This window comes from Lissotriton vulgaris, chromosome 2_1 (genome assembly GCF_964263255.1).
Source record: "Lissotriton vulgaris chromosome 2_1, aLisVul1.2, whole genome shotgun sequence".
NCBI classification, from domain to species: domain Eukaryota; kingdom Metazoa; phylum Chordata; class Amphibia; order Caudata; family Salamandridae; genus Lissotriton; species Lissotriton vulgaris.
In genome coordinates, this window is record NC_141687.1 from 1,281,599,711 (window position 1) to 1,281,624,897 (window position 25,187).

General features: G+C 45.9%; 1 protein-coding gene across 1 annotated transcript in view; it reads left to right on the forward strand.

Annotated features, from left to right (window-relative positions):
* LOC147732501 (FXYD domain-containing ion transport regulator 6-like) overlaps positions 1-25,187 on the forward strand; it is a 281,659-nt gene that overhangs the window by 242,820 nt on the left and 13,652 nt on the right. The window contains exons 5-7 of the mRNA XM_086957024.1: positions 13,615-13,654; positions 14,498-14,547; positions 14,723-14,765. Of these exons, the coding sequence (XP_086813150.1) occupies positions 13,615-13,654; positions 14,498-14,547; positions 14,723-14,751 (119 nt within the window). The 3' untranslated portion in view covers positions 14,752-14,765. The remainder of the gene's footprint in view (positions 1-13,614; positions 13,655-14,497; positions 14,548-14,722; positions 14,766-25,187) is intronic.

Consider the following 25,187-nt stretch of genomic DNA (forward strand, 5'->3'; position numbering starts at 1 on the left):
GTAACAGAGGCTATGAATTACTTGCACGGAGACAGTGAGGCCGGGCCCTTTGCTCTGCAGCTGGGGGGATGTTTACTTAAACTAGTAGGCAGAAATGCATTTTCGAGGAGCGGAACAGATAATTCGAAGGTTGAATACAGTCTTGGCAGGCAGCAGGCTGAGCTAAGCGCCATGAGCCGCACAGGGAGTAAGGCAGAGGTCACGGGTACAGAGACAGCCTGGGCTGAGGCTTTCAGAGTCAGAAGGCAGAGAAAAAAGGCTCGATGGCAGAATTCAGGGCCTACTTTGCCAGAGCTGAAAAACGTGTAAAGTACACCATAAAAAGACGTTGGCATAGCATACTTGGAAACTGAATATTCAACCCATTCAGGGTGGGTCTGAAAGAGGACATGTTAACGTTGGACGCAAATGTATTTGCGTCTTCATAGCTGGCACAGGAGGGCAGTTACATGCACTTTTAGCTGGTACATGGAGTCGGTGGGGTACACGCTAGGGAACATTACTTGACCATAAAATTTATATTTCCTCATTCCCTCCTTGTTCCCTACGGACCCTTCATGATATATCGATCCTCATGAATCGATCAGTCTGTTCTTGTAACATCATTTGCTCATCTTTCTTTCTTTCACGTTTTGAGAAAAACCTGGAATGTTCAATGCACGATGTGGCACACAGTCCACAAATCGCTGGCCCACACTGTAGGCACAGGCAACAACTGAATACTATGACGAGGGCAATGCCTAGGAAGGATAGGATCTTCCATCCCCAAGCGGTTAACGTTGTCCAGAACCAACCGGACCATGTCCAGGTGCCTGGATTCTGATGTATCAGATTTGCAATTTTATGAAGACGTGTAATAGCTTGATATACCGTTGGCGCGTTTTCTGGGATGAAAACACAGCAACTTGACCCGATGACCTTACAAGCTCCGCCTCTGTCTGCCAAGATGACGTCAATAACAAGACGATTCTGAAGAACAACAACCCGCATGGCGGACTGCTCCTCTGTTAAGTTACCTAGGGCGGAGGCAGTTTCATTCACTACTGCTTCAAGTGTTCTAGTTAATCTGCGGATTAGTTTACTATTTTGGACGGGGCCTGTGAAGAAAAAGAATCCTTTATTAAAATCTGTGTATTGCTCCCATGCTGTTTCAGTATAGTCGACAATCGGGAGATCTCTTCGGAGTCTATTCTTTACTAGATTTGTATTTCTGTGATAATCAGGAGGGGCTAGAAAAACAGGTGGCAGAAGGAATGCAATATAACAGGTACCATCCCAATCTGGAGGTAAGCGTATGTATGCGGTATGACCACAAACAAAGTAGGAATGACGGGTAGCTCTAAAGGAAGATTTGCCTTGGTCACTGAATTCGACCACAGTAGTACATTTGCTATGACCTAAGTGTACTGAACCTTTCTTACTGACACATAATTCACCAGTGACTGGTAATACTGACATAGCAGGGAGAACTGGTGCAGCTTCGGATTCAACAGTAAGAATCATAAGGTTAATTGTATAATTACCTAATCCATATACTTCATTTTCTAGATCAGTTCCTACTCTAATGGGAAGTCCCTTCTTGTCAGGATAACAGGCATTAAGCAGAACTAAGTTCAAGTTTCCCCAAACCCAGCTCCCTTTAAAAACAGCAATATCAGGATCTAAGGAATTAATTATTCTAAACCAGGCACCACAGGAGCCATTGTGTGTGAACGGGTACGGAAAGAGGGGCAGAACTCCCTTGTATTTCTGGTAGGGAGGGAGTCGGCCACATATCCAACAGTTTGTAGCATTGTTAGTCTGATGGGAGTGATGTAACATACTAATGAATGTGTTGTTGCGCAGCGCAAGTCTGTAAGAAAGTTCGTGGGGAGGTAATTCACTAAAGGAATGTTCAGCAGTGACATTATAAGCAGATTGTCCACGCTTGAAAATAGGGTAGTATATAGGAAGCAATATACTAGCAACAATAATCAGAAGCCTTAGAAAAAACATAATCAATAATGTCACTATACAGTGACTGCGGAGTGATTTGCGATATGTACGTTTCTTGAGTTGTCTCTCTCTCTCTCTATCTCGATCTAGGGGGTACATGTCAGAAACTATTTAACCGATTCACCTAGGGGAGGACTTAAACAATTAAACTGTCTGACTTGCTAGATCGGAGTTTCAATTTGTACTCCTCTTGGGGAGTTTTCTCTTGTTTCGGAACTTTAAAGTCACTAGGTTCGATACAGTCTTTGGAAGGGGTGAACGAGTCTTTTCCTGGCATCAGTTCATTGCACTTTTTTATATGGCTTGTATGGATCCACCCCTTTCTGCCTTCAACTTTGATAGCGGTCCTCGTTGTAAGAAGGACGGTCTTCGGCTCTTTCCAGCGGGGCTCCAGCGGACTTTTCCTGTCGAAGTTCCTAATTAGCACAAGGTCGCCGGGACGGACATCATGCGGCTTTACATCAGTGTTGTCAGGGAAGGCTGCGGCAACCTGTGAACGACATGATTGGAGTGCAGACATCAAGGAGGCAAGGTAATCTGTCAGCATATTACAATCAACATCGGTAATTTTCTTCGGTATGGGCGTCCCCCACATATTCGGTGGTCTGCCAAAGACCACTTCATACGGGGATAGTCCTGATCGCGAGTGGGCGACCATCCTCATATAGAACAATGCAACGGGCAGGGCGACTACCCAGTCGACCCCTTTCTCTTTACAAACTTTAGCAAGACGGGTCTTTAATGTCTGGTTATGCCTCTCTACAAGGCCAGCGGCTTCGGGATGTCGGACACAATGGAATCTCCACTGATATCCCAGCAGCAAGGAAACCTGTTTCATGAGTTCGGATGAGAATGGCTGTCCGTTATCTGAGTACACGACACGAGGCAAGCCGTATCGTGGGAAAAATTCTCGAACCAGCTGCCTGGCAGTGGTCGGAGCAGTGTAATCTGGGACTGGATATGCTTCGGTCCAACGGGAAAGTGCACAAACAATTACGAGGACATATTTGAATCCTCGACGACGGTCCATCTGGATATAATCCATCTGGAGTACTTCAAAAGGGTGATCGGGAGGATGGAATCCACCTTGCTCTACAGGGACGCTTTTACCTGGATTGAACTGACAACAGATCATGCAAGTACGCACTTTCTGTTTTGCTGCTGCTCGTAAGTGTTTGTTATACCAGAGATTCTGTAAACTGTCTAACATCGCTTTCTCTCCTAGATGTGCTGGACTATGTGCTGTATTGATTATGACTTGAACCATAGAGTCGGGGAGAAACCATGTAGATTTTCCCTTCGTCATCCAACCTTGATCTGTCTGGATCCCTCCTAGTTCAGTCCATTTCTTTATTTCATCTGCAGTAGCATGTGTCTGAATATCGATTACATCTAGGGCGGGATCCCTGACTGTCATACAATGTGTCGGTACTATTGTCTTTGTCACGTCAGTTGTCTGAGTATGAGTCAATGCTGTATGTTTTGCTGTCTGGTCTGCCAGGTCGTTACCCTGGGAAACAGAATCTGTAACTTTAGTATGTGCTTTACACTTCATGACGGATATGCCTGAAGGCAGATGTATTGCTTCTAACAGTGCTTGAATGAGGGGACCGTGTTGGATCTTGGCACCGTGAGAGGTCAAGAAACCTCGTTCTTGCCATAACATTCCGAAGTCGTGTACAACTCCGAACGCATAACGGGAATCAGTGTGTATGTTAACATTTCTGTTCTTGGCTAGTATACAGGCTCGGGTCAGAGCAATAAGCTCTGCCGCTTGAGCGGACAGTGTGTCAATACGATATGTTTCTTTGACTTCAGTTTCAGTGGTCACTGCATATGCGGCCACTAATTCTTCTGTACTTGTTCTCATACATGAACCATCCACATAAAGTGTCAGGTCTGGATTTGTCAATGGAACATCTGTTAAGTCTCGTCGGGGCTTTGTTACTGCATTAATGATCTCTATACAATCATGCGGAGCTGGATCTGTCATAATCGAAGGTAACAATGTAGCGGGGTTTAGAATGCTGCAGCGTCTGATTTCTATGTGTGGCTGGAATAGTGTTAATTCATAACCTGTCAGTTGTGCTATAGTCAAGTGTTGAGTCTGGGTTCGGTTTAAAAGAACCTCTACAGAATGTGGAACTTGTACTGTTAATGGATGTCCTAAAACAATTGAGTCGCTCTGTCTGATTGCTAGTGCTGTTGCTGCTACTGACTTTAAGCACGCAGGGAGTGCCTGGGCTACTGAATCCAATGTACTTGAAAAATAAGCGCAAGGCTTATGTGAACCTGCTTGATCTTGAGTGAGGACAGACAACGCTGTACCATCACGTTCTGTAACAAAAAGTGTAAAAGGTTTGCTGTAACATGGTGTCGCTAAAACTGGTGCTTGGCATAAAGCTTTCTTTAATTCTTCAAAGGCTTGTGTGTGTTCCTGAGTCCAAGGAAGGGCAGTCGAAGTCGCTGCCTCCTGTGTTGTCAACTGAATGAGTGGTTTGGCTAGAAAAGCATACTGAGGAATCCATTGTCTGCAGTACGAGGTGAGGCCTATAAAGGCCCGCACTTCCTTTTGTGTCTGGGGTTGCGGCATATTTACAATTAACTGGATACGGTCAGGAGTGAGCTGTCTCCCCACTTTGGACAGCAAGTGACCCAAGTACACAACTTGCTGAACACAGAATTGTAGCTTCGAAGGAGACACCTTGTGTCCCTTGTCGGCCAGAAAGTGTAAAACTGTCAGTGATGCTTGTTCACATTCGGGTTCACTTCGTGCGGTGATCAGCAGATCATCGACGTATTGCAGTAAGGCGGTGTTAACTGGCATTTGAATACAATCTAGTTGTCTTTTCAGTGCTTGACTATAGATGCTGGGGCTTTCTGTGAATCCTTGAGGTGCGCGTGAAAATTTGAAACTTCGTCCATTTAAACTGAATCCGAAGAGATATTGGCTCTCTGGATCAATAGGCACACTGAAGAAGGCGTTCTTGAGGTCAATTACAGTAAAGAACGTTGCTTCTGAATCAATAGCAGTCAATAAGGATGAGATGTCGGGAACCACAGGGTACTGTGGTACGATACATTTATTCAGTTCTCGTAAATCAATCACCAGCCGATATACTGGCGGTGCATTGGGATCAGTACGTTTAAGAATCGGAATGATAGGGGAATTACAGATATTAGAGTCGGTCTCTACGACCACTCCTTGGGCAATGAGCTCTTCAATGATTTCCAGTAAAGCCACTACAGCATCGGGTGGTAACTTGTATTGTCTGATTCGTGGTAAAACAACACCTGGTTTCAGTGTAACACGGTATGGTGTAATGTGCATGCAGCCTACATCGGTTGGGCCTTGTGCCCACAGGTGATCTGGTACATTTTTCAATCTGATATCAAACTCTCGTAATACATAGTGACCCTTGAAATCTCGCAAGAAAAGTCTAACTCCTTCCGGAGAACAACATATCACAGCTCCTAGAGCCTTCAATGTCTTTATTCCTAACAGGTTTTCTGGACATGATTTTGTAAGTAACAAGTCTGTAACACGTGATAACGGACCCACAGCCAAGGGAACTGGTTCTGATACCTCATTTACAATAGGCTGTCCTGAAAAACCAAGGGAAACATTCTGTGAGCCTGAGAGGGGTGCCCCTGGGACTTCGTCATGGCTGATTGTTGTGCGGCTTGCCCCTGTGTCAATTAAAAACTTTCTGTCTTTTCCCAATACTTGACTGTGTACATAAGGACCCTCTTGATCTACAGGAATCTCAATAAGAGGCAAGCCAAACTCCCTCTCTAGGCTGTTTCATGTGTATCGTGGATAATCGGGGTAAGCAGATTGGGCATACTGGTACATCTGTTGTGAAACTTGCTGAGTCGCGGCAATGGGCTGTGGCTGTGGTACCGCTACCGTCTGTGCTGTATGAGATGAAGCATGCGTAGGCTGTGTATTCTGCATAGGCTGTATATTCTGTGAAGTCTGCTGTTGGACCTGGTCTTGTCTAGGTGGACGCGGCCTTTCTTTAGTTTTACCTGTTGATATATTATGTTTCAAGACTGGGCATTCATGTACGTAGTGACCTGGCTGCTTGCAATAGTTGCATGTCCCTTTAACGGGAGCTGCGGCGTGACCTGTCTGGGTCGTACCCTTTCTCTGGCTGTCGGCTGGAACTGATTGGGCCACTAACATTTTCATTTTTGTGTCTTTCATACGTTTCTGTTCATGATCCTGTTCTTCTCTGATTCTGTTCTGATGGTATTGTAACATTTGTAACATCTGGGATGGCGTATTTGCTTGCCATGTGCTTTCAACTTTATATACACGGTTTTTAACTGCTAACAGGGAATTCTCGACTAACTTTGATACAAAAAGATGCGGGTACGACTCGCTACTTGGTTTAAGACCACTATTAATAATGAAACATTTCTCGAATCTTGAATAAAAGTCACTAGTATCTTCATCTTGCTTCTGTTTACAGGCCGAAATTGCGTCCCAATCTTCCTTTCTAGTTGTCAGTAATCTTGGCAGAACCTGTACTATCAAACCTGGTAATGCTTTAGTTTTCTCCCCAAGGCCTAGCCCTGGGGTACGTTTTTCCTCCTCTTCTTCTATTTCTGCCCATACAATCTTTTTGTCTCCCACCTCCCATTCTTTTTCCTTGAGTTTCTCGTAGATGCCTGTGGGCAGCAGTACCTTTAACATTTTCATGATATCTTCATATGTGTAATCCCCCATCAGTAACATGTCTTTAAGTTCTCTGTGAAAACCTGCAGGGTCTTTATCATGACAGGGTACTAGTTTCTTCATTTCCAACAGTTCTAATTTGGTCAGAGGCGTGTGGACATACACACGTTTCAGGTTATTATCGGTACCCATAACTGGATGCACTTCTCGTAAGGGGTTCTGACTTTCAATGCCATGCAGACGCTCCATATGATACATTTTTCTTTCTGGGGGCGGAGCGGGAACATATTCGGCATTCAAGAAAGTGTTGTATCTATGTCGTTGTTCTAGAATTATTTGTATTAACTTGGTACTTAGACCTCTCCATCTGTCCATGAGTAGTGCTTCTAATGTATCGTGTAAGGGACCTGGATCAGAATGTTGGTTTCTGTATAACGTGAGGAGGTGCTGAATCATGTATACACCTGCTAATTTCTGCTCGTCTGGGGAGAGGTTCAGAAATGTCTGCGCTACTGTATCATCATTGTATATGCTCGGATTGTCAGCCCATAGTACTGCTGACCGGGCTAGTTCTTGTTCATCCATAGAATTGAGTACATGGTACCCCATTCGTTCTCGAAGCCTTTTATCAGTCTCTTGGAACTGATGTTCAGGAGAATTCGGTTTTGTTATGCCAGAGAGAAAAACTCTCTTGCTTTCTGGACGAATGCCTTTCCTAAGGTAAGTTCCCTTACCTACATACGCTATCGTGTCTGTAGTCCTTTCTTGTTCTTCCGGTTCTTCCTCCTCCTCCTCGGAGGCTTTTTCTTTCTCTTTTTCGTGTATTTCTATCACTGCTTTTCTTATTCTCTTATACATACTGGCTATGCAACCCCCTTTATCATGTTTTCCTTCGGATATATTTTGACCCCACTTGTTGAGTGCCTCTATTTCATCCTGTTCTGTCTCAGGCCTGTCTCTTTCTCTTATTAGACAATTTATGAAAAAACGTAATATATATGCTTGGGTGTCAACTTTCTGATGCGCCATGGCCTCCTTAATACTGTCAGGGTCTTCCCCAGTCTGGACAAAATGATATATTCTATCTAGGTGCTCTTTCATTCCTGAGAATAATATTAGGTAATCTGTAGCTTGTCGCAATCGTAGTGATGCTATCAACATCCTATCGTCTTTGCCGGGTACTGGATCGTATCTGCAAACTGGAAGCGGTTCTTTGAGTATGTCGAGACGGGGTGATTGGAACGTAAAAGGGTTCTGCATATCCCTAAGCTGTAATCTGTGTGTTGGTGGCGGGGTCCGGTAACCCCCGGTCGCACCTCCTGAGGCGGAAGCTTGGACATTATCTCTCTGTGGAGTCTGTATGTGTACTTGAACTTGTCTTTTAGTAGGATCAGGTAGAAGCGGTTTCGGTATATCAGTTTTAGGTGCGGGAAGTGGTGGAGGTGGAGGAATGATGGACTGTCGAACGGGGAAACCTGATTGCGGTAATGGCGGGGTAGGGTCTGGAGGCGGGTTGCCATCTCCGTCACCGTCAGTAGGCGGGACGTGGGCACGTGGATTGGTGTAAGCGGGTGCTACATCGTTCAGATAGGAATTCAGGAATATGTCTTTAGTAGTCCTGTGATTTACTTTAGTTCGAACCAGTGGTGGCGGCAGATTTTTCGGTATCTCTGAAGTGGCTTCAGGCGAACCCTCGGCCACAAGATACATACCATTTACAAGATTGTTTCGTGCGCGGTCTACTTGTTCTGCTTTTACTCGAATCCCTTCAGTAACTAATTCGTTTTCTTGGGCCTTATCTGATTCTTTAAGTCTGTCTTCTATACGGAGTGCCTTTTCAGCACGTTTATGTGATTCTTTACGCCAAAATTCTATGGCGTCTTTCTGAGATTGTCTGGCTTTCTTTTTCCATAGTGCTTCTTCTACCTTCATGATGCACTCAGCATCCCATGTTCCGGTAACAGGCCATCTGTGTCTTTCGTCTAGATGCTTAGTATAATCGGCCCATAAATCTAGATACAATATGGCATCTAAGCCATGCTTGTGGTACATAAAATTTCCAGGAGTGTCCCTAGGGGGAATAGGAATTTCTTCCTCTAGTATCCCTTTCCTAGTTCCTATCTGCTTTAACTTATTGAAAAACGGCATCTTGTTTACTTAATACTGAATGCTCAATCCTTGCTACTTAATACTGAATACAGCTAGTTACACAAGAACACAATAATGCACACTAAAAACAGTCACACTCATACCACGACATTAATCACATGAAAGACATTTGAGACATATATGACTACCCCCTTATACTGGATGTACTGCTAAACAGCACAGATACACTGCTAAGAACAGTGCAAGAACTTGAATAACTGATGTACTGCTAAACAGTACAGATACACTGTCTAAAACAGTGCAGACCGAATTTGTGTACCCAAACCCGTCTTGATACGTCCCAGCAATGGTACTCACCGGGAAGCACGGAAACAGAAGGCCTCGGAAAACTCGACTGGACCGGACTCGACTCGACTCGACTCGACACGTGGATACTTCGGAAACTGGTGGGCCTCTTGACACCTCGGACCTTGCTTCTTTCGGCTAGGCTCTGGTCGGGATCCTCCGCACTCCTCACCGCCTCGTCTGGGTGCTGATCGCAGTCTTCGTCACCTCCGTGGGCCAGAGGGAGATACAGGAAATCCTGCCAGTACGCGTAGTTTCCGTCTAACTGATGGCAGGGGACAGAGCTTGCAACGCACCAACCGGCGCGTGGGGTGGGGGAGGGGTCCCTATTCGGGCGCCAGAATAATGTGGTAAATATTTGATTTACCGTCCTAATTTCTATGCAGGTAAGTACTTAATCAATAATAACTCAATCGGAAAGAAAGAGGCAGAGTCCGTGGTGTTAGAGTTCTTAGGGGTTTTATTCCTTAAAAAGGAATGGTCAAGACCTGGATATCATGTTCCTGCAACCACAGGGGTTCAGGAAGGGATAGAGCAATATTTTATTGACAATACATAGCTTATATACTTAAGTTGCATTATAGAAACCAATACAGTAGGCGTAACAGCTGAGAGAAACAAGATAACAGCATCCACGTGGTAGTGATACGTAATTAGAAGGCGTGAACTAGGCGTGAACATAGAGGTGTGTGCTAGAAACGTCACAGGTAGGTGTCACAAGTGGGTGGTAACAAAGCAGAATCTTGTAATGTCAGCAGAAATCTGAGGCTTGGATGCGCGCGCAGCTGCATGACGTGTGATTGACGTGCAACTGGAGGGTGCAGGGGACTTGACATTTACTCTGGCGGAAAGAGACAGAAGTCTGGCATGTCAGATCAACTCGTACTTCTATCATATCTGATATCTGATGTTTGGGAACCATACTATCTAAACGGAAAAGGTCTCTGGGGCAGAAGCTATTCTATACTGACGAGGAGTGCGTGTATAAGCGCCTAAGTGTCTACATGAGAATGCGAGGGGCATGGGCCTACCATGGTAACAGAGGCTATGAATTACTTGCACGGAGACAGTGAGGCCGGGCCCTTTGCTCTGCAGCTGGGGGGATGTTTACTTAAACTAGTAGGCAGAAATGCATTTTCGAGGAGCGGAACAGATAATTCGAAGGTTGAATACAGTCTTGGCAGGCAGCAGGCTGAGCTAAGCGCCATGAGCCGCACAGGGAGTAAGGCAGAGGTCACGGGTACAGAGACAGCCTGGGCTGAGGCTTTCAGAGTCAGAAGGCAGAGAAAAAAGGCTCGATGGCAGAATTCAGGGCCTACTTTGCCAGAGCTGAAAAACGTGTAAAGTACACCATAAAAAGACGTTGGCATAGCATACTTGGAAACGGAATATTCAACCCATTCAGGGTGGGTCTGAAAGAGGGCATGTTAACGTTGGACGCAAATGTTTTTGCGTCTTCATAGCTGGCACAGGAGGGAAGTTACATGCACTTTTAGCTGGTACATGGAGTCGGTGGGGTACACGCTAGGGAACATTACTTGACCATAACATTTATATTTCCTCACTGGGGTGCGCTCCATGTGAGCTCTTACATTACTGTCCTCTTAGGCTCTTTACCATCAAGAAGGCCTTTCTAGTGGCAATAACATCTGCCCGGAGGGTCCGTGATCTTCAGACCTTGTCATCCAAGCCTCTATCATCCTAACATCTACCCAGACAAACTGGTGCTTTGTAAGAGAGTTTGCTTTCTTCCGAAAGTGGTCACTCCATTTTAGGCAGGCCAAACCATCAGTCAGTGTACTTTTTGTGCTCCGCCTCATCCCTCCAAGGAAGAGGAGCGACTTCACCATCTGGAACCAAAAACAGTGTTGTTGTTCTACCTACACCGCACACAAAAAATTCCAATTGGACGACCACCTCTTTGTGGGGCATGTTGGAGCGAAGAAATGATGGGCTGTACAGAAGGGGACCCGTCACAAAGGATCGTTCTCTCTATCAATATCTTCTATGCATTGGCTAAGAAGCAACCCCCTGAGGGTTTGCATGCTCATTCCTCCATGGCCAAAGATACTGCAACTGTGTTAGCTCACTGAGTTCTGGTCCTGGACATCTGCCAAGCAGCAACGTGAGCTTCCCTGCACACGTTTACCAAACACTACTGTCTGAACAGTCAGATCGATTGGGATGAGCACTTTGTCCATCCGGTCCTGCAGGACTTCCTCATGTGAAATTGGTCTGCCGACCCACCTCTGGGGAGATATTGGTTGGGTATCTATTCTAAGATAAGGGATTTGCAGCTAGAAGTCTATCAGATGAACAAGTTACTTACCCTCGGAAACAGCTTATCTGGGGGAGACTCTATCTAGCCACAGATTCCTTACTGACTCACCCATCCTCCCCGTCTGCCAATGGATTTCTGGGGACAGGGCTTTCCCCTTTCAGGGCTTTAGGTTTCCACACCAGTGTTTAGTGTACTTCGTGGCTCTGCTCCACTTGAATGGGACAGTCAAAAAGAGTAGCTGACGTCAGCATGCCTGGGTGGCACTTATTTAGGCACCTCAGACGTCACTTCTGGCCTGGTGGAATCCATGGCGAGTCGAACGACGTCATGTAGAGTCGAACTGTGCCAACTGCCAGTGCGAAGGGGCACTGCCCATGCAAATTTTCCGTGTTCAATTTGACACTGGGGGATAATTCTAAGGTAAGGGATCTGCGGCTAAATAGATTCTCTGCCAGATAAGGCATTACCAAAGGCAAGTAACTTGGTCATGAAACACTACAGAGGCATTTATCAGAAGGGTGCGATGTGACCCCTAAGTATGACTTTAGCACAGCACCTGAAGGGTTAATCTGATGATCACTTCAGACTTGTTAAACTTTCTGTAATAATCAGAAGTGTAATTATGCTCACCCAAGAGAGAAATCCAGGTATAGTTTTTCTTGGTTAATACAAGGCAAACAGATTCTTGGCAGCTACCGACACACTGTCCATTAAGGTCTCAGAACTCCATGTACTACAGTAAGCGAGCAAAACAAGGTCTCAACAGAGATGTTCATTAGGCTCCAATCAGATACAGGCAAATGGTAAGTGGAGTTACCAGCCCCATTGGAATTACAAGATCTGCTGGAAGACTACAGATTGATGCCTTTCACGTGGACATTTTGGCTCCTGAAAGAAACTGAAATGTCTGATAATTCCTCATTTCCGATGGTAACCTGAGGGTACAAATCGTAATACCTGCTGACCCTGTTTACTGATACACCCTCCGCCGCCCCCCTCTCCCCCACTCCGGATCAGTAACTCCAAGCAGGGATGCTGGCCCTGGTGGACTTCCTAGGAAAGAGGCGCTTGGAGAATCGCCCTTGAGTAAAAGAGGTCATCACAGCTTCAGAAATATTAGGACAATAAATAATGTAAACAATCAGGGGGAACAGAGAAGGGAAGTACAGACATGAAGAAAGGGCAGGTACTGCTCTGGAGAAACAATAAGTAGAGTACAAACCATTGCAAAGGGAAGAAGAGTAGAAGAACTAACCAGGTGAACTGAAAGTGTTGGAATGAAATAAGGCACATGAACAGCCAATACGAGGGAAAGCATTGTAAGGAAAATGTGGGTAATGCAACAGTTAATAAAGGCAAGGTGATTCTTTGATGGCTTGAGGAAACTGTCAGTAGAATCAGGGAAATATTGCTCGATTCCACATTTCCTCATAACCTGGGCAGTTTTGTCGGCACCCACAACATGTGTTTTTCCTTTGACTCTGCTGACATGTATTTACATAGCCTACCATGTCCAGTTATACTCATAGAAACATTAAGGAGAAGCCTGTATGTTTTTGTAACCAATCTGGAATTTAATTGGTCAGAAATTGTGAAAGCAATGGCCAAAATGAGGGGGAAAGGATTGGGAGGAACAGTAAGTATCAGACTTAGGAATAGCCCAGTAAAAGGTGGGTATTTTTCAGTGATGGCCCCTATCTGAACTTTTTAATTTCCACAAAACACTTATTTTCCACAAAACACTCTATCATCGCAGGCACTGGCCAACACTGAAGGCTGACACCAGTGTCTATATAGGCCATTTTTTTCACATACAAATATACAGCCAGAAGAGTGGAGAGAAGATTCCAATAAGGCATAGATACTTACATTTTCCGAGGGGCACAAAGTATGGTCTGTGGTGGGCCCAAGGGCCACATCGAAGCTTGCAGGATGGGAGTGGTGCTTTGTGGGTAGTTACATATTGCAGGATACCGTATTAGGTTATTTTCATTTACTTCAGTTGGCTTGTAATTAAAAGTTTCCCCATTTATGTAACATCTTTTTGAATGTTAGTGCTTGCTGAAGTAAACAGGAGCTCGGTGCTGCTTTTAACTCGGGGCCTGCAGGCAGCCCCTAGGCCGTACTTTGAATATCACTGCATTATAAAAGGAACTCATGCGATATCTGATGATTTGATGTCTCTATTTTTTAACCCTAGGCAGGAGGTGCAGGTGCGGTAATTTCAACCAGAAGCCAAGGTAATCTGTCAAACTGATTATGCTGTTTGGGTTGCACCTTCTGGAGGGGGCAAGGGGAGGGCGGGCGTAGGGTGGATATCAGATTGAATCCTGATTACGGGTACGAGAGTTTCAGAGGAATGTCGATCCGAAATATGGCTGTACTATCCTTAAACATAATTCATAGGCAAGTGTATCTAAGAGTCTTGTCTGTCTGCTCTGTGAATCCCATTGGTTAATATTGCCTCTTCAGCGCAGGCACCTTAGCAAGAATGCCATAGGACCTAGTGCAAGCAGGAAAAATGACCCCCTTTACTGAGTCTCGGGTAGTCAAATACAACATTGTCAGGGGTCACATGGCCCCTCAGGGCTCTAGGCATGGGTGCCACTGCACCTGCTGCACATAATGTAGCTAAGCCCCTGTGTAAACAGTCTCAGAGGCACTTCACTTGATGCAGACAGACTCAGAGTCCCTCAATGTAGATGGTTTAAGTTCCAATTCATGGGGACCATAAAGATGGTCTCAGGAGCCCCTCAAGGCAAACTTTGTTGAAGTCTTTTAAAACAGGTGGTCTTAGCGTCTGAGATACACGTGATATAGAAAACCTTGATGCAAGTACAAGAGTCAGACAGTATCAGAGCCCTAATTTATAAGGGCTCCAATCCCCTCTGAACATCTGTCGTTGAAACCACTCATCACTCTGATTACACAAATCTTTGAGTCTTTACTTGATTTTGTGATTTCATTAAGATATAGGTATCACACTGCATTTAAGGGATTTCCTCCTCACAGTGTAATTTTCATAAGTCCCTGATGTGGGGATTCTCGTCTTTATCTCTAATGGTGTATTATTTTTTTCACAGAGCTCCTGGGGATGAGGAAGCCCAAGCCGAGAATCTGATTACTTCAAAAGGTGGGTGACCTACCATTAATATTTGGTATTTTTTCCTACCTGTGTCCATTTCAGCACCTGATTTGGATTCTAACCAAGTGTCCATTCTCTTATTGATTATTTGGATTCTAACCCACCATACCATATTTACATGTGCTCATATTAAGACATCTTCCTTTCTTGTCTGCTCACACAGGACGAGGGTCACAGAAGGCAGAGAACTGAGTGGAGGCTGCTGGGTAAGTACAAATTCCCTCCAATGGAAGTATTAGCGTTTGGTCATTTCTTTAAAGACAATAAATGACCCCAGGGAGGAATCAGCCTGTCTAAGTCCGTAGCACCGCCCTTGCGGGAGCTTCCTCTGTTTGTTGGGGCTAATCATCCAGAACGCCCCACTCCTTCATCTACGGAGAAAAATAGTTGTGTGTATCATTTGGTTCTACATCATGCAAAAGGTGCAGAGCCATCTGGAATGTAGTGGATGCAAATCTGAGGCCAGAAAACATGTGCTACAGGTTACATGCCCCATCAGAGGTGGTAAACAATGTCCATAGCCTGGACATCATGTAATATTTGATGACCTGAAGATAACCAAAGCCCCATAAAGATTTCACCAATGTTTTAACGGTTGGCTTACTACACAGCTGCTGGTCTGTAAATCCCCCACATGCTTCAGATCAACACACATCGGCAAGTGCCATTGGGGTTTCAGGTTAATAAAATAGGTGGCAGCCATTCAGAGACTTTAATGGAATGTGTACCATCAGCTTTACATTTGTTTCTTTATGTAATACTGCAATGTAGCTCGCTCATTAGGCACTCTGTGTACACTGGATGGGAAAACGTTCTGTTAAAAAGTGCAGAGACCAGTTGTTGTTTTCTTGAGAGGGAGGCTCTGACCTGTAGATGGGGAGTGAATTAATTCTAAGGCTGAATTTGTTGTAAGGACAGAAGCAAGCTGTTGATAGACTTTTTTTTTTCTTTTTTTTTTTTACCAATGGAGCATGAACGTTTCCTCCCAGGATAGTTTCGTGGCAGATGAGGATGTGTTAGGTCTGTTTTAGGATAGAGTATGTGTTGTGCTGGAAGAACCCAGGAGATCACAGGGGAAATAAATGAGTCTACGAGGACAGAGAAGGTGAGGACACAGAAGTCATGGGAGGAAGGAGTACAGGAGGGTGTAGGGTGTGTAGAATAGTCAAAGGACTGCTGGGGCATGGTGGGCAGGAGACAAAAAGCAGAGGAGAGGGAGGGGCCCTGAGAAGATATGCAGGGAGCCAGGCCACAACTTGCTAGGCGGCTTTTCCCGCTGCGCGCTGACTTTTTAAAAAACCCGCGTTACATGACGAGCTCAGCTCGTCATGAGCGTACGAGAACCGTAACTCATGACGAGCTGAGCTTGTCATGAGCGTCGAAGGGGTTAACACCTCCTGGCCTGTTGCTCGCCTTTCTTTTATTGGCTCTGCGCTGTTTCTGAGCCAATAAAAAGAAAATCTGCCTATTTATTTATGCAAATGTTCTATTTTTGTGGGTACTTTCCTAAAAATTGTTGGACTTTTACAAAAGTACTGATTTTGCAATTTTCTTTGACAATTGCAAAATCGCAATATCCTGTGGGATCTGATACTTTGTAAAATGCTCTACCCCGCCAACAAGCTAGAGCTTCTTTCTCGGTCACAGAGTAATTGCAATCTAAATATCCTTAACATAACACACCCACTATGCCCCCCATCCCCATCATTTATCATAAATAGAGCTGTATCCAGCACCAAGAAGTAGCTTCTGCAACTGCTACAGACTTATGCGTCAGTCTTAATCAGTCTTAATTCCCGTGGTTCAGCTATTTCTCTCTTCTTTTTTTCGATCGCCTCCTCACGCTCTCGTGCCCAGAATACCTCAAACTTATTTTTATCAAGTTCTCGGTACCTTTTTGTCATGCTCATAATTGTTGTCAAGGTTTTGAGTAAAATGCTCCAGTTTGAAAAATTACAATTATTAAGCCATTTACACGGTACAAGATAATGTTTTTATTTGCCTCTATCAACTTTAATTTCACTTTAATACATTCATCAGCAATGGTGTGGCTCAAAATACGCAACTTTGAGTGTCCATTAAAATGTTGTACATATCTCAGTGACACTTGCGCCAAGAAACCGATGGTGATAGAGCGCGTTACAAATAATTTTTAACGTAACTTGGGTGACTCCCGTAGTAAGCACAGACGACTGATACACACTGCAGAAATGGATTGTCATGTGAACACGACTGAACTTCATGTGAAAGGTACTGTGCACCTTCTTCTTCTTGTGCAGGGGCATATTTGCAGGGAGCTAGTGCCACTGCAGCGTCCTTTATTTGACGCAGGGGTGGCGCAGTCAGTGCTGCACACTGCTCCATATTTACAAACTGACGCATTGGGCCCAATGCTTCACATTGTAAAGGCCTGCGTCACATTATACTTGTGCCAGGTATAATGTAGGGAGGGTAGGCGTTCCCACGTTAGTAGCCGTGCAGAGCTGACACAGTGAAATTTACAACTTTTCACAGCATCCCTCTATGACCTGATTGCGTCAAAATCCCTGAGCTTTCTCAAACCAGACGTAAGGATTGGCACAGTGCTTTTGACACAGGACTCACCTCTATGTTCTTACGCATTGCTGAAGTTGCATCAGTCTTACAACCAACTCCAGCGATGCACCACTTTAGCACCAACAGATGCATCAGAATTTCTGATGCATCTGTGAATCCTTGTACCACGGAGCACTGTATTGTAAATACAGCACATCCATGGAGTCATTAGGGCATTTGCAGCAGGCGCAAGAAATCTGATGCATCGATGCTGATGCATCAGTTCTTGTAAAAATGCCCCTCAGTTCCCTTGCTCTAGCTTTTCCCCCATTCCTCCCTTGTGTAGAGCAGCTGACACTAGTGTGTGTCTCTGGGTGCTCGATCTCTTATTCTTCCCCCGTTTCTGTCAATAAACAGCTCACACTGGTGCAGCAGCTTTGCACTAGTGCTACTGAGTATGTAGCCGGCAGGTGGTCACAAATGGAATTCTGCTACAAGATAAATAATCAGTTAGGCCAACCTGCATCACCAGATACAGGAAGAAGGCTGAACAAGTCAAGACTAAAATAGTGCAGTACTCTTCTCCGTTCGATCGCACAATCATTGACAGCCACAAAGTGGTAGGTGTTACTGTTCTGAATACCTCTTCTACGGCTCAAGGTCTAAAATGCTAAACAGTCACCTAACAAAACATATTCCGGAAGTAAAATATAATTTCTTTTTTATAGGTTAATGCAATACAGCTGCTAGCCAGAGCTTTAACCAACTGCTGTCTACGGGTTCCATCCCAACATTGTTCTTCAATGAACTTTCAACAACACTGTTTTCCCCCCCATATTTGTATTGATTTTGCAACACAGAACAAAGAACAAAAACCATGACATACCGAGGTCAACCTGGGGCCATATAATAGAATGTGCTCCAGAGGCGCAACAGGCATGTGCACCCACTTTGCGCACCTCCGGGGCATTATGGTATAACAGAAGGAGCTGCAGACTCCTGTGCAGCCCCTTCTATAATACTGAAGAGGGTATTCCCTCATTTGATGGAGTGGTTCATCTAGTTCTGCACTTTGTTTCGCATTTAGATGAGGATAGAGGAGCCCATGTAAGAATTCCTATAATCTATCAATGTCAGGACGGTCACCCTCTGCATATAGGGTGTGATAGTAATCCACAAAGGCTGTGTTAATGTCCATTTGCACATTGAGAAGTGTGCCATCCTTTTTAATCACCCCTATCTGTGGGCGTATCTGGTTGAAACGCACTAGCCACAACAACCATTTACTCACACATTCACCCTTGCCATGTAAATGGGCGAGATGTTAACCATAGTCAAGTATCCCCGGGTGCACTTCCACGTCTCTATGTTCTTTTCTTAGTTGTCAAAATTGGTCTACCATTTTGGTCTGTAATGACCTCCCCGGATGCTAGTTGCCTCAATGTCCGCTCCATAGCTAGCAGTTCACTACGTACCGTCTGACGAACCCCCCATGTGGTGGCAATGTAACCCCTCTGCATGACCACATTATGTGCATCCCACTCTGTTGTGCTGGACGAGGCTGAGCCCGCATTTTGTTCAAAGTGTATTAGGTAATATGCATTGCCAAGGACTCTTCAACAGCACAGTTAATCGATGTAGGGTCACGTACCTAGAAATCTAACTCCCTACAACAATACTTATCAGTATCATGTTAGAAAGAATCTCTTGACTGCCTAAGAAGCCTACAGCTCTATAATAGGTCAAGACATTGAAGCAATCGTAGCCAGTATACACCCCTGTAAAACCTATGCACTCAGAATTGACTGAATGTGGTTTTCACCCCCTCTGGTTCATTCAACCTCTTCAGCACCAGCAGAATTCACTGAGAATCAGGAGCCAAATTCATACTCTCCACAACTAAACCTCACTCATTCTAAGCCATCTCTCCTGCTGAGAGACGTACATTGAGGAGAACCGCACACAGTCGCTCAGAGGACAATACCCATATAGGCGTTGCCTAAAAACTGAGAATCCCCTGTAATAACTGCCTGCCATACTCCCGAGTAAGAGGCTACATAGAGAGCAACAATGTGAACTATTGAGGGCCTTTATTAATCGACCTTTATTGTGCTGTCTTTAAACCCTACTTATACACTTCCTGGGACCCTTCACGATTCTACTAATGCGAAGCAAGCCAAAGAGTGTGTTACACCCTGGACACAAATTCTGGCTGAGGCATCTCAGCCTTTATAAACGTTCTAGATCATTAACGTTCTGGTTCATATGTTCCTTCTTAATGGCCTTAGAGTCCAGTGCTTTAGACTGGGGTGCCTTAGATCCTAAATAGTTTTTCTGCCCTCTCTAGATACTGCCTTTCTTTCTGCTCTCTTCAGTATTTCCTGTTCTCAATTTCACAAACTTAGAAGGAAGAAAAGATGTTCCCTGATCTACTTATGACAAATTTGTGGAAAAAGAAGAAAATAGGGGTTAGAATGGAAAATGAAGAAAATAAGGGTTGAAATCCTCATACGTTACTGCAGAAGACCTGCCCTCTTGAGGATTGTGAGACAATGAAAGATCCAAGACTGAGGTTGAAGGCATAGAAAGGGGCTACTTAGAGGAGTGAGGGACCTCTGACGTTCATCAAACCTCCCCTCTTCATTATGTCAGGTTAACTTCTTGCTTAAGTTAGCTTTCCTTTGGCTACTGGGAAAATCATTTAGGTGAGCCGTGAGCCACAGTCCTTTGTGTTGCGACCTGGCACCTGCATGTGGAACCTTCACTACAGTGAGTGTACAACAGCTTGTGCTGCTGACAAGGGTGCAGGAAATATGGGGAATGAACTGGAATAGACAGTGCTGAATGTGAGTCTGTGGTTGCGGGTGGGGCGCCCACCACACTCATTTTTGTGAACTGGCACTTATATTTTATCATCAGACTTTGATCCATAACGGGAGAGAGAAAGGATGAAAGGCAAAGTCAGAACACAGGCATGAAAAACAACATGGAAAGTGTGATAAATGGCCAAAGAGTGAAGGGTGGCAGATGAAAGAGGCATGAGTTGGCATGTAGGCTCGACAGCCTTGGCAACCCCGACATTCACCAGCAGCAGGTCCCTATAGAAAACTTTGGTCAGCGGCACATATCCTTTTACAATAAACACTGGCAATCGAGATCCTCCTGTTTGCTAGAAAGTGTGGGAATGGGTATTTGTTAAAGGGCAAACAACTGTATGGGAAAGTTAAAATAGTTGCACTACTCTAAAATGGTGCACTTTACTCCTGTGTAACGTAAACTGCACTGGCTGCTCATTAAGTACCGACAGCACTGGCATCCATTGATCTGTATGGTTCAGTCATGGTTAAGTGAATTAAAAAAAGTCACTGTCTCACCATCCTTTCCATACACTTCGTCTCAAGATGAGGTCTGCTTCTAGTTCTAAAGGCGAGACTAGTCAGAGTAGCAAGTCTTCTGCCTGCCTGGCTGCCAACCTGGTACACTCTCACTGGAGGCCCTGGTCGCAAGTGAAGGCCAGGTATCCTAGGCGACCCAGTGATGAGGGTTGGCACAAAACAGACCCCCTGTGACGGAGACCCTGGACAGGCAGACCTCCTCTCCCGGAGATATGGCACATGAGAAAATTAAGGCCACCTATCTTTCTGATGCCAGGTGAAAACGTTTCTCATTTAACACGAGTCGCTCTTCTCTTTCTACCTGTTCTTCTATGTCTGCACTTGAACGCCTCCTGTGTGTTTTAAGCTTTACAAACAATATTGGATTGGATAACAAATATAGTATGCACTAGTGACGTCATCAAACAGCGCCACAAGATGAGTAGTAGTTGTGTAATGGCAATTGCCAGTAAGTACTCAGGCTATCACTGTGGGTCTCCTACCTTAAGGAGCCTCTTAAACCAAGTTGAGGTGCAGCAACTCGCACACTCCAGGGGATATTTAAACATTGCAACGTTAGCCCCACATTTCTGCAGAACACTTCGAGCTGCGTTAAGCACAGCGTGCTTCTCAGACAAATTGTGCTCGAAATGCTGCGCGAGCGCCTTTAAAACGATTCGTCTTTTGTTATGTTCAGATTTGCAGGACCCCCAGCCACGAGGAGAGAGTCATCCGTTCTCCTTTTGATATTCTAATATTTCTTACCTCTTCCTGTGAACCCTTTGAATATTATAGTGCCTGCGTTTAGTAGCTAACAAGCACTTCTTTGAAAAGGCCTGCAGAGTGCAGCTAAGTGCTTTGTAATGACATGTTACGTGAAAAGCTCCAAGTAATAACTTGTAGCACATTAAATCTGCGTTTCTACGACAACAGCGCTCCCTGGCCACGGCTCCACGGTTACAAGGGAGAAGGCCACATTAATTATGACGCTTTTAAAAAGGGCTCCTTTGTGTGACTTCTCTGGCGTGCACTCAGGGGTGGACAGGCCCGCAGGTGAATAAAGAGATTCTCGTAAAGGCTGCTGCCTTGGAAATTCGTAAGTGCTCCTGCAGACTCAGTCACCTTCCTAAGTTGACTGGTCCAAGTCTGAGGGCGGGAAGAGCGCGCGAGAACTAGGCGAGCTGTCAGAAGTTAGAACCTGAATGGTTTTTATTGTGCGATTAAATAAAATGATTACAATCGCATTATTATTCTCCAGGCCTCATATAAAAGCTAATCAACCTATGAGTTCACAAAGTGAAAAAAACGGCCGTATTTAAAATGTAAACCCAAGATAATCGATTTACTGTGTAGCTGGTTAAAGTGAAATGCATAGCTTCTAATCCATATATTTTAGGAAGCCCTTCTATGAGAGACCGGTAAAGTGCCGTGTGCATCAAGCCCTAAAAAACAATTAACAACCCTTTGTTGCAGCTTTACAAAGGCGTGCTCGTTGCAGCCATATTATTTATCATCTGGCAAGTCGCTGTCCCATGCCAGTCATTTGCAGAAGTGAAATTGGCAGTGGCGGCTGGTATCAGGGCAGAGTGGCGGGGCAGGGGGGGGGGAGTAAAACCACTTACCTTCCTCTCGCCACTTGTCACTCTTGCCACTTGGTGCCCTTTTGTTGCTGCACTGCACAGACTCCACTGCGATCAATCCTGATGCTGCTATCATATTTCAAAGGAGTGGTCATGATTGGCACGTGCACTTAGAACTTGCACTCCCAGGGTGACTGGGAGCCTGTGTTTTGCTGTCTACAACCCGGCAACACCGCTGGTTTGGAGACAGCTTCAGTGTGCATGTCTTTTTGGCCGTCCTGAGACGGCCAGCCAAACCGACATGCGCACTGACAGCAGTGCGGCGCACCACTCCCGCTCCAGCCTGTCATCGTCTGCCCGCCCCCAAGACCCGTTTCTGCTAAATATAAAACGATAGTAAACCTGTGTTATTATCATTTAATTTTTCGAGTTTAGGGGCTGCTGGAAAGGGGGGTGCTCTCACCCACCACAGCGGAGGAGCCGCCGCTGGAAATTGTAACTGTGGTACAAAAGGGGGTGGTGATGGAGGGAAAATCTGAACCAATCAAACACTCATACCCACTCAACAGATCTGGGTTTAACCCATCACCGCTCTTTAGCCCACTCTGCCACCCCAGTTCAGACATGGCCATATGCAAATCAGTCTGACCCTGTGCCTCATGGGAACAGTCCAGCCCGAACTGCCAAGCCATGCCTTCCGTGGACCGGAATCAAGCTTCCTAGGACCGGTTTCTGGCATAATTATTATTATTATTATTATTACTGAGTTTTATATCGCGCCTGGTTACCCTTGGGCATCCCCGCGCTCTTCCAGAAGGAGGCACCATAACAAAAGACAGAGACATTATGCAGGGAACAGGTTGGTCTTTAAAAGTTTACGAAAACGTAAAGTACTCGTTTCAGAGCGTAGGAATAACGGAAGGGAGTTCCACAAAGTTGCAACGTTAATGGAAAATCTTCTGCCGCCAGTCCTGGCCTTCCTTACTCTCGCAACTTGCAGCAGATGTTGGTGATCCGAGCGCAAGGTACGAGGGGCCTTATAGGGTTGAACCATCTCCCATAGGATAGGTGGCCCTTTCCCCTGCAGTATTTTGTGGGCCATGCAGAGTGCTTTAAAATTCACCCTCTCTCTGATAGGAAGCCAGTGAAGCGCCTTAAGCGCCGGGCGGGCAGATTGACGCCTGGGAAGATCCGTCAGGAGCCTAGCAGCAGCATTTTGTACTTGCTGCAGTTTGTTTAGGGTTGTTTCTGGGGCCCCCAGAAACAGCGCGTTGCTGAAATCCAGCCGTGAGATGATGAGTCCCTGGATTAGCAGCCTCCTCGAAGCCATCGGGAGAAGAGGTAAGATCTTCCGGGCAGACCGGAGCAGACCAAAACACACGCCTGCTGTCTTTTTAGCGTGTGTCCTAAAAGAAAGGTCCTGCTCCAGCCACACCCCCAAGCTCTTAATCTCCTGTTTGGGGGTGGGTGCCACTCCCAGGCAGCTGGGCCAGCTGCTAGGTGAGAGGGAGGGAGGGGAGTTCCCCAGCATCATCAATTCGGTTTTCGAACCGTTAAGTTTGAGTGCTGAGCTGCACATCCACGTAAAGATCTGAGATAAACAGGTGTGCAGCCGGTCGGGTTGGTTTGCCGACTGGGGGAGCCCTACCACCAGCTGGGTATCATCAGCATAGCTGATGATCTTGATACCCAGTGGCAGCACCACACTCTCCAGCGGGGCCATATAAATGTTGAACAATGTAGGGATCAACGATGAGCCCTGTGGCACACCACACTGGAGAGGGACAGATGTTGATTTCTCCTGGCCTTCCCAAACCTCAAACGTCCGGCCTTCCAGAAATGACGCGAACCATTTCAGGGCCATCCCGGAGACCCCCACCCCCGCCAGCCGTTGGAGTAACACCTGGTGGTCTACGGTGTCAAATGCCGCACTAAGGTCCAGGAGGATCACTGCCACCGATCCCCCTGAATCCAAAATGCTCCTGGCATTCTCCACGACTGCGAGCAGGGCAGTATCCGTCCCCTGACCAGGGCGAAAACCCGTTTGGGAATCACCCAGGAGGGAATTGGATTCCAAAAAACCCGATAAGCGCCTGTTCACGAGTTTCTCCGCCACCTTGCTAATGCCGGGGAGCAGAGAGATGGGCCTAAAATTAGCAAGGTCGGCGGGGTCCAGGCTAGGCTTCTTCAAGAGGGCCTTGACAACCACCCCCTTCTAGCTGGGGGGCACCACTCCTTTGGAAAAAGAAAGATTTATAAGGTCAGTCACAGGGCCGCCGATGGTAGAGGCGACCTGCTTCAGGTATTTCATCGGTACAGGGTCTCTCGGGGACCCACTCTTCACAGTCGCCAGAACCCCGAGAGCTTCCTCCACAGTGACTAGACCTAAGGAATCCAGCTCCACTGACCGCGGCCCGGGTCGAGGCCCTGGGCTGCCACCCGAGTGTGTCTCCTGGGCTAGCCGAGGAAGAGATGCCAAGATGTTTTCGACTTTGGTCTTAAAAAAAGAAGCAAGTTCGGAACATTTCTCACGAGGGTTATCGTGAGTAACCGGGGGTTCAGGAGTTTGCAGGAGTTCTCTGATAACCCTGAAGGATTCCTTCGAGGAGTTAGAAGAGAGACCTATTCTCTCCTCGAAAAACACAGCTTTCGCTGCCTTGATGGCAGATTTATAGGTACCGAGAGCCACCCGATATTCTGTCCGGCTGTTTTTACTCCAGTCCTTCCTCCAAATCCGCTCCATCCTCTTGCAGCCCTTCCTGAGTGTTCTCAGCTCTGGTGTATACCAGGGGGCTGATCCCACTCTTCTACCCCTGGTAAGTAATCTTTTCTTCGGGAGAATGGCATCAAGCGAATTAGTCAGCCAGGTGCTAAGGTTCACATTGGCTACCAGCGGATCAGACCCGAAAAGGGGCCGGGACGACTCCAAGTGTGTTGCCCAGATGTCCACTGGAAGCCTAGACCAGGCTCTTTCAACCGTAAATACCCTGGGGGTTGGTACCACTGAGACATCAAGCTGTCATCGGGCCGGGACCATAAAATGGTCTGTCCAGGGCAGAGCCAGCGCGGGCAATACTTTGAGGCGAACCGAGTTTGAGAATATAGGATCAAGCAGGTGTCCCTTTGCATGCGTTGCACC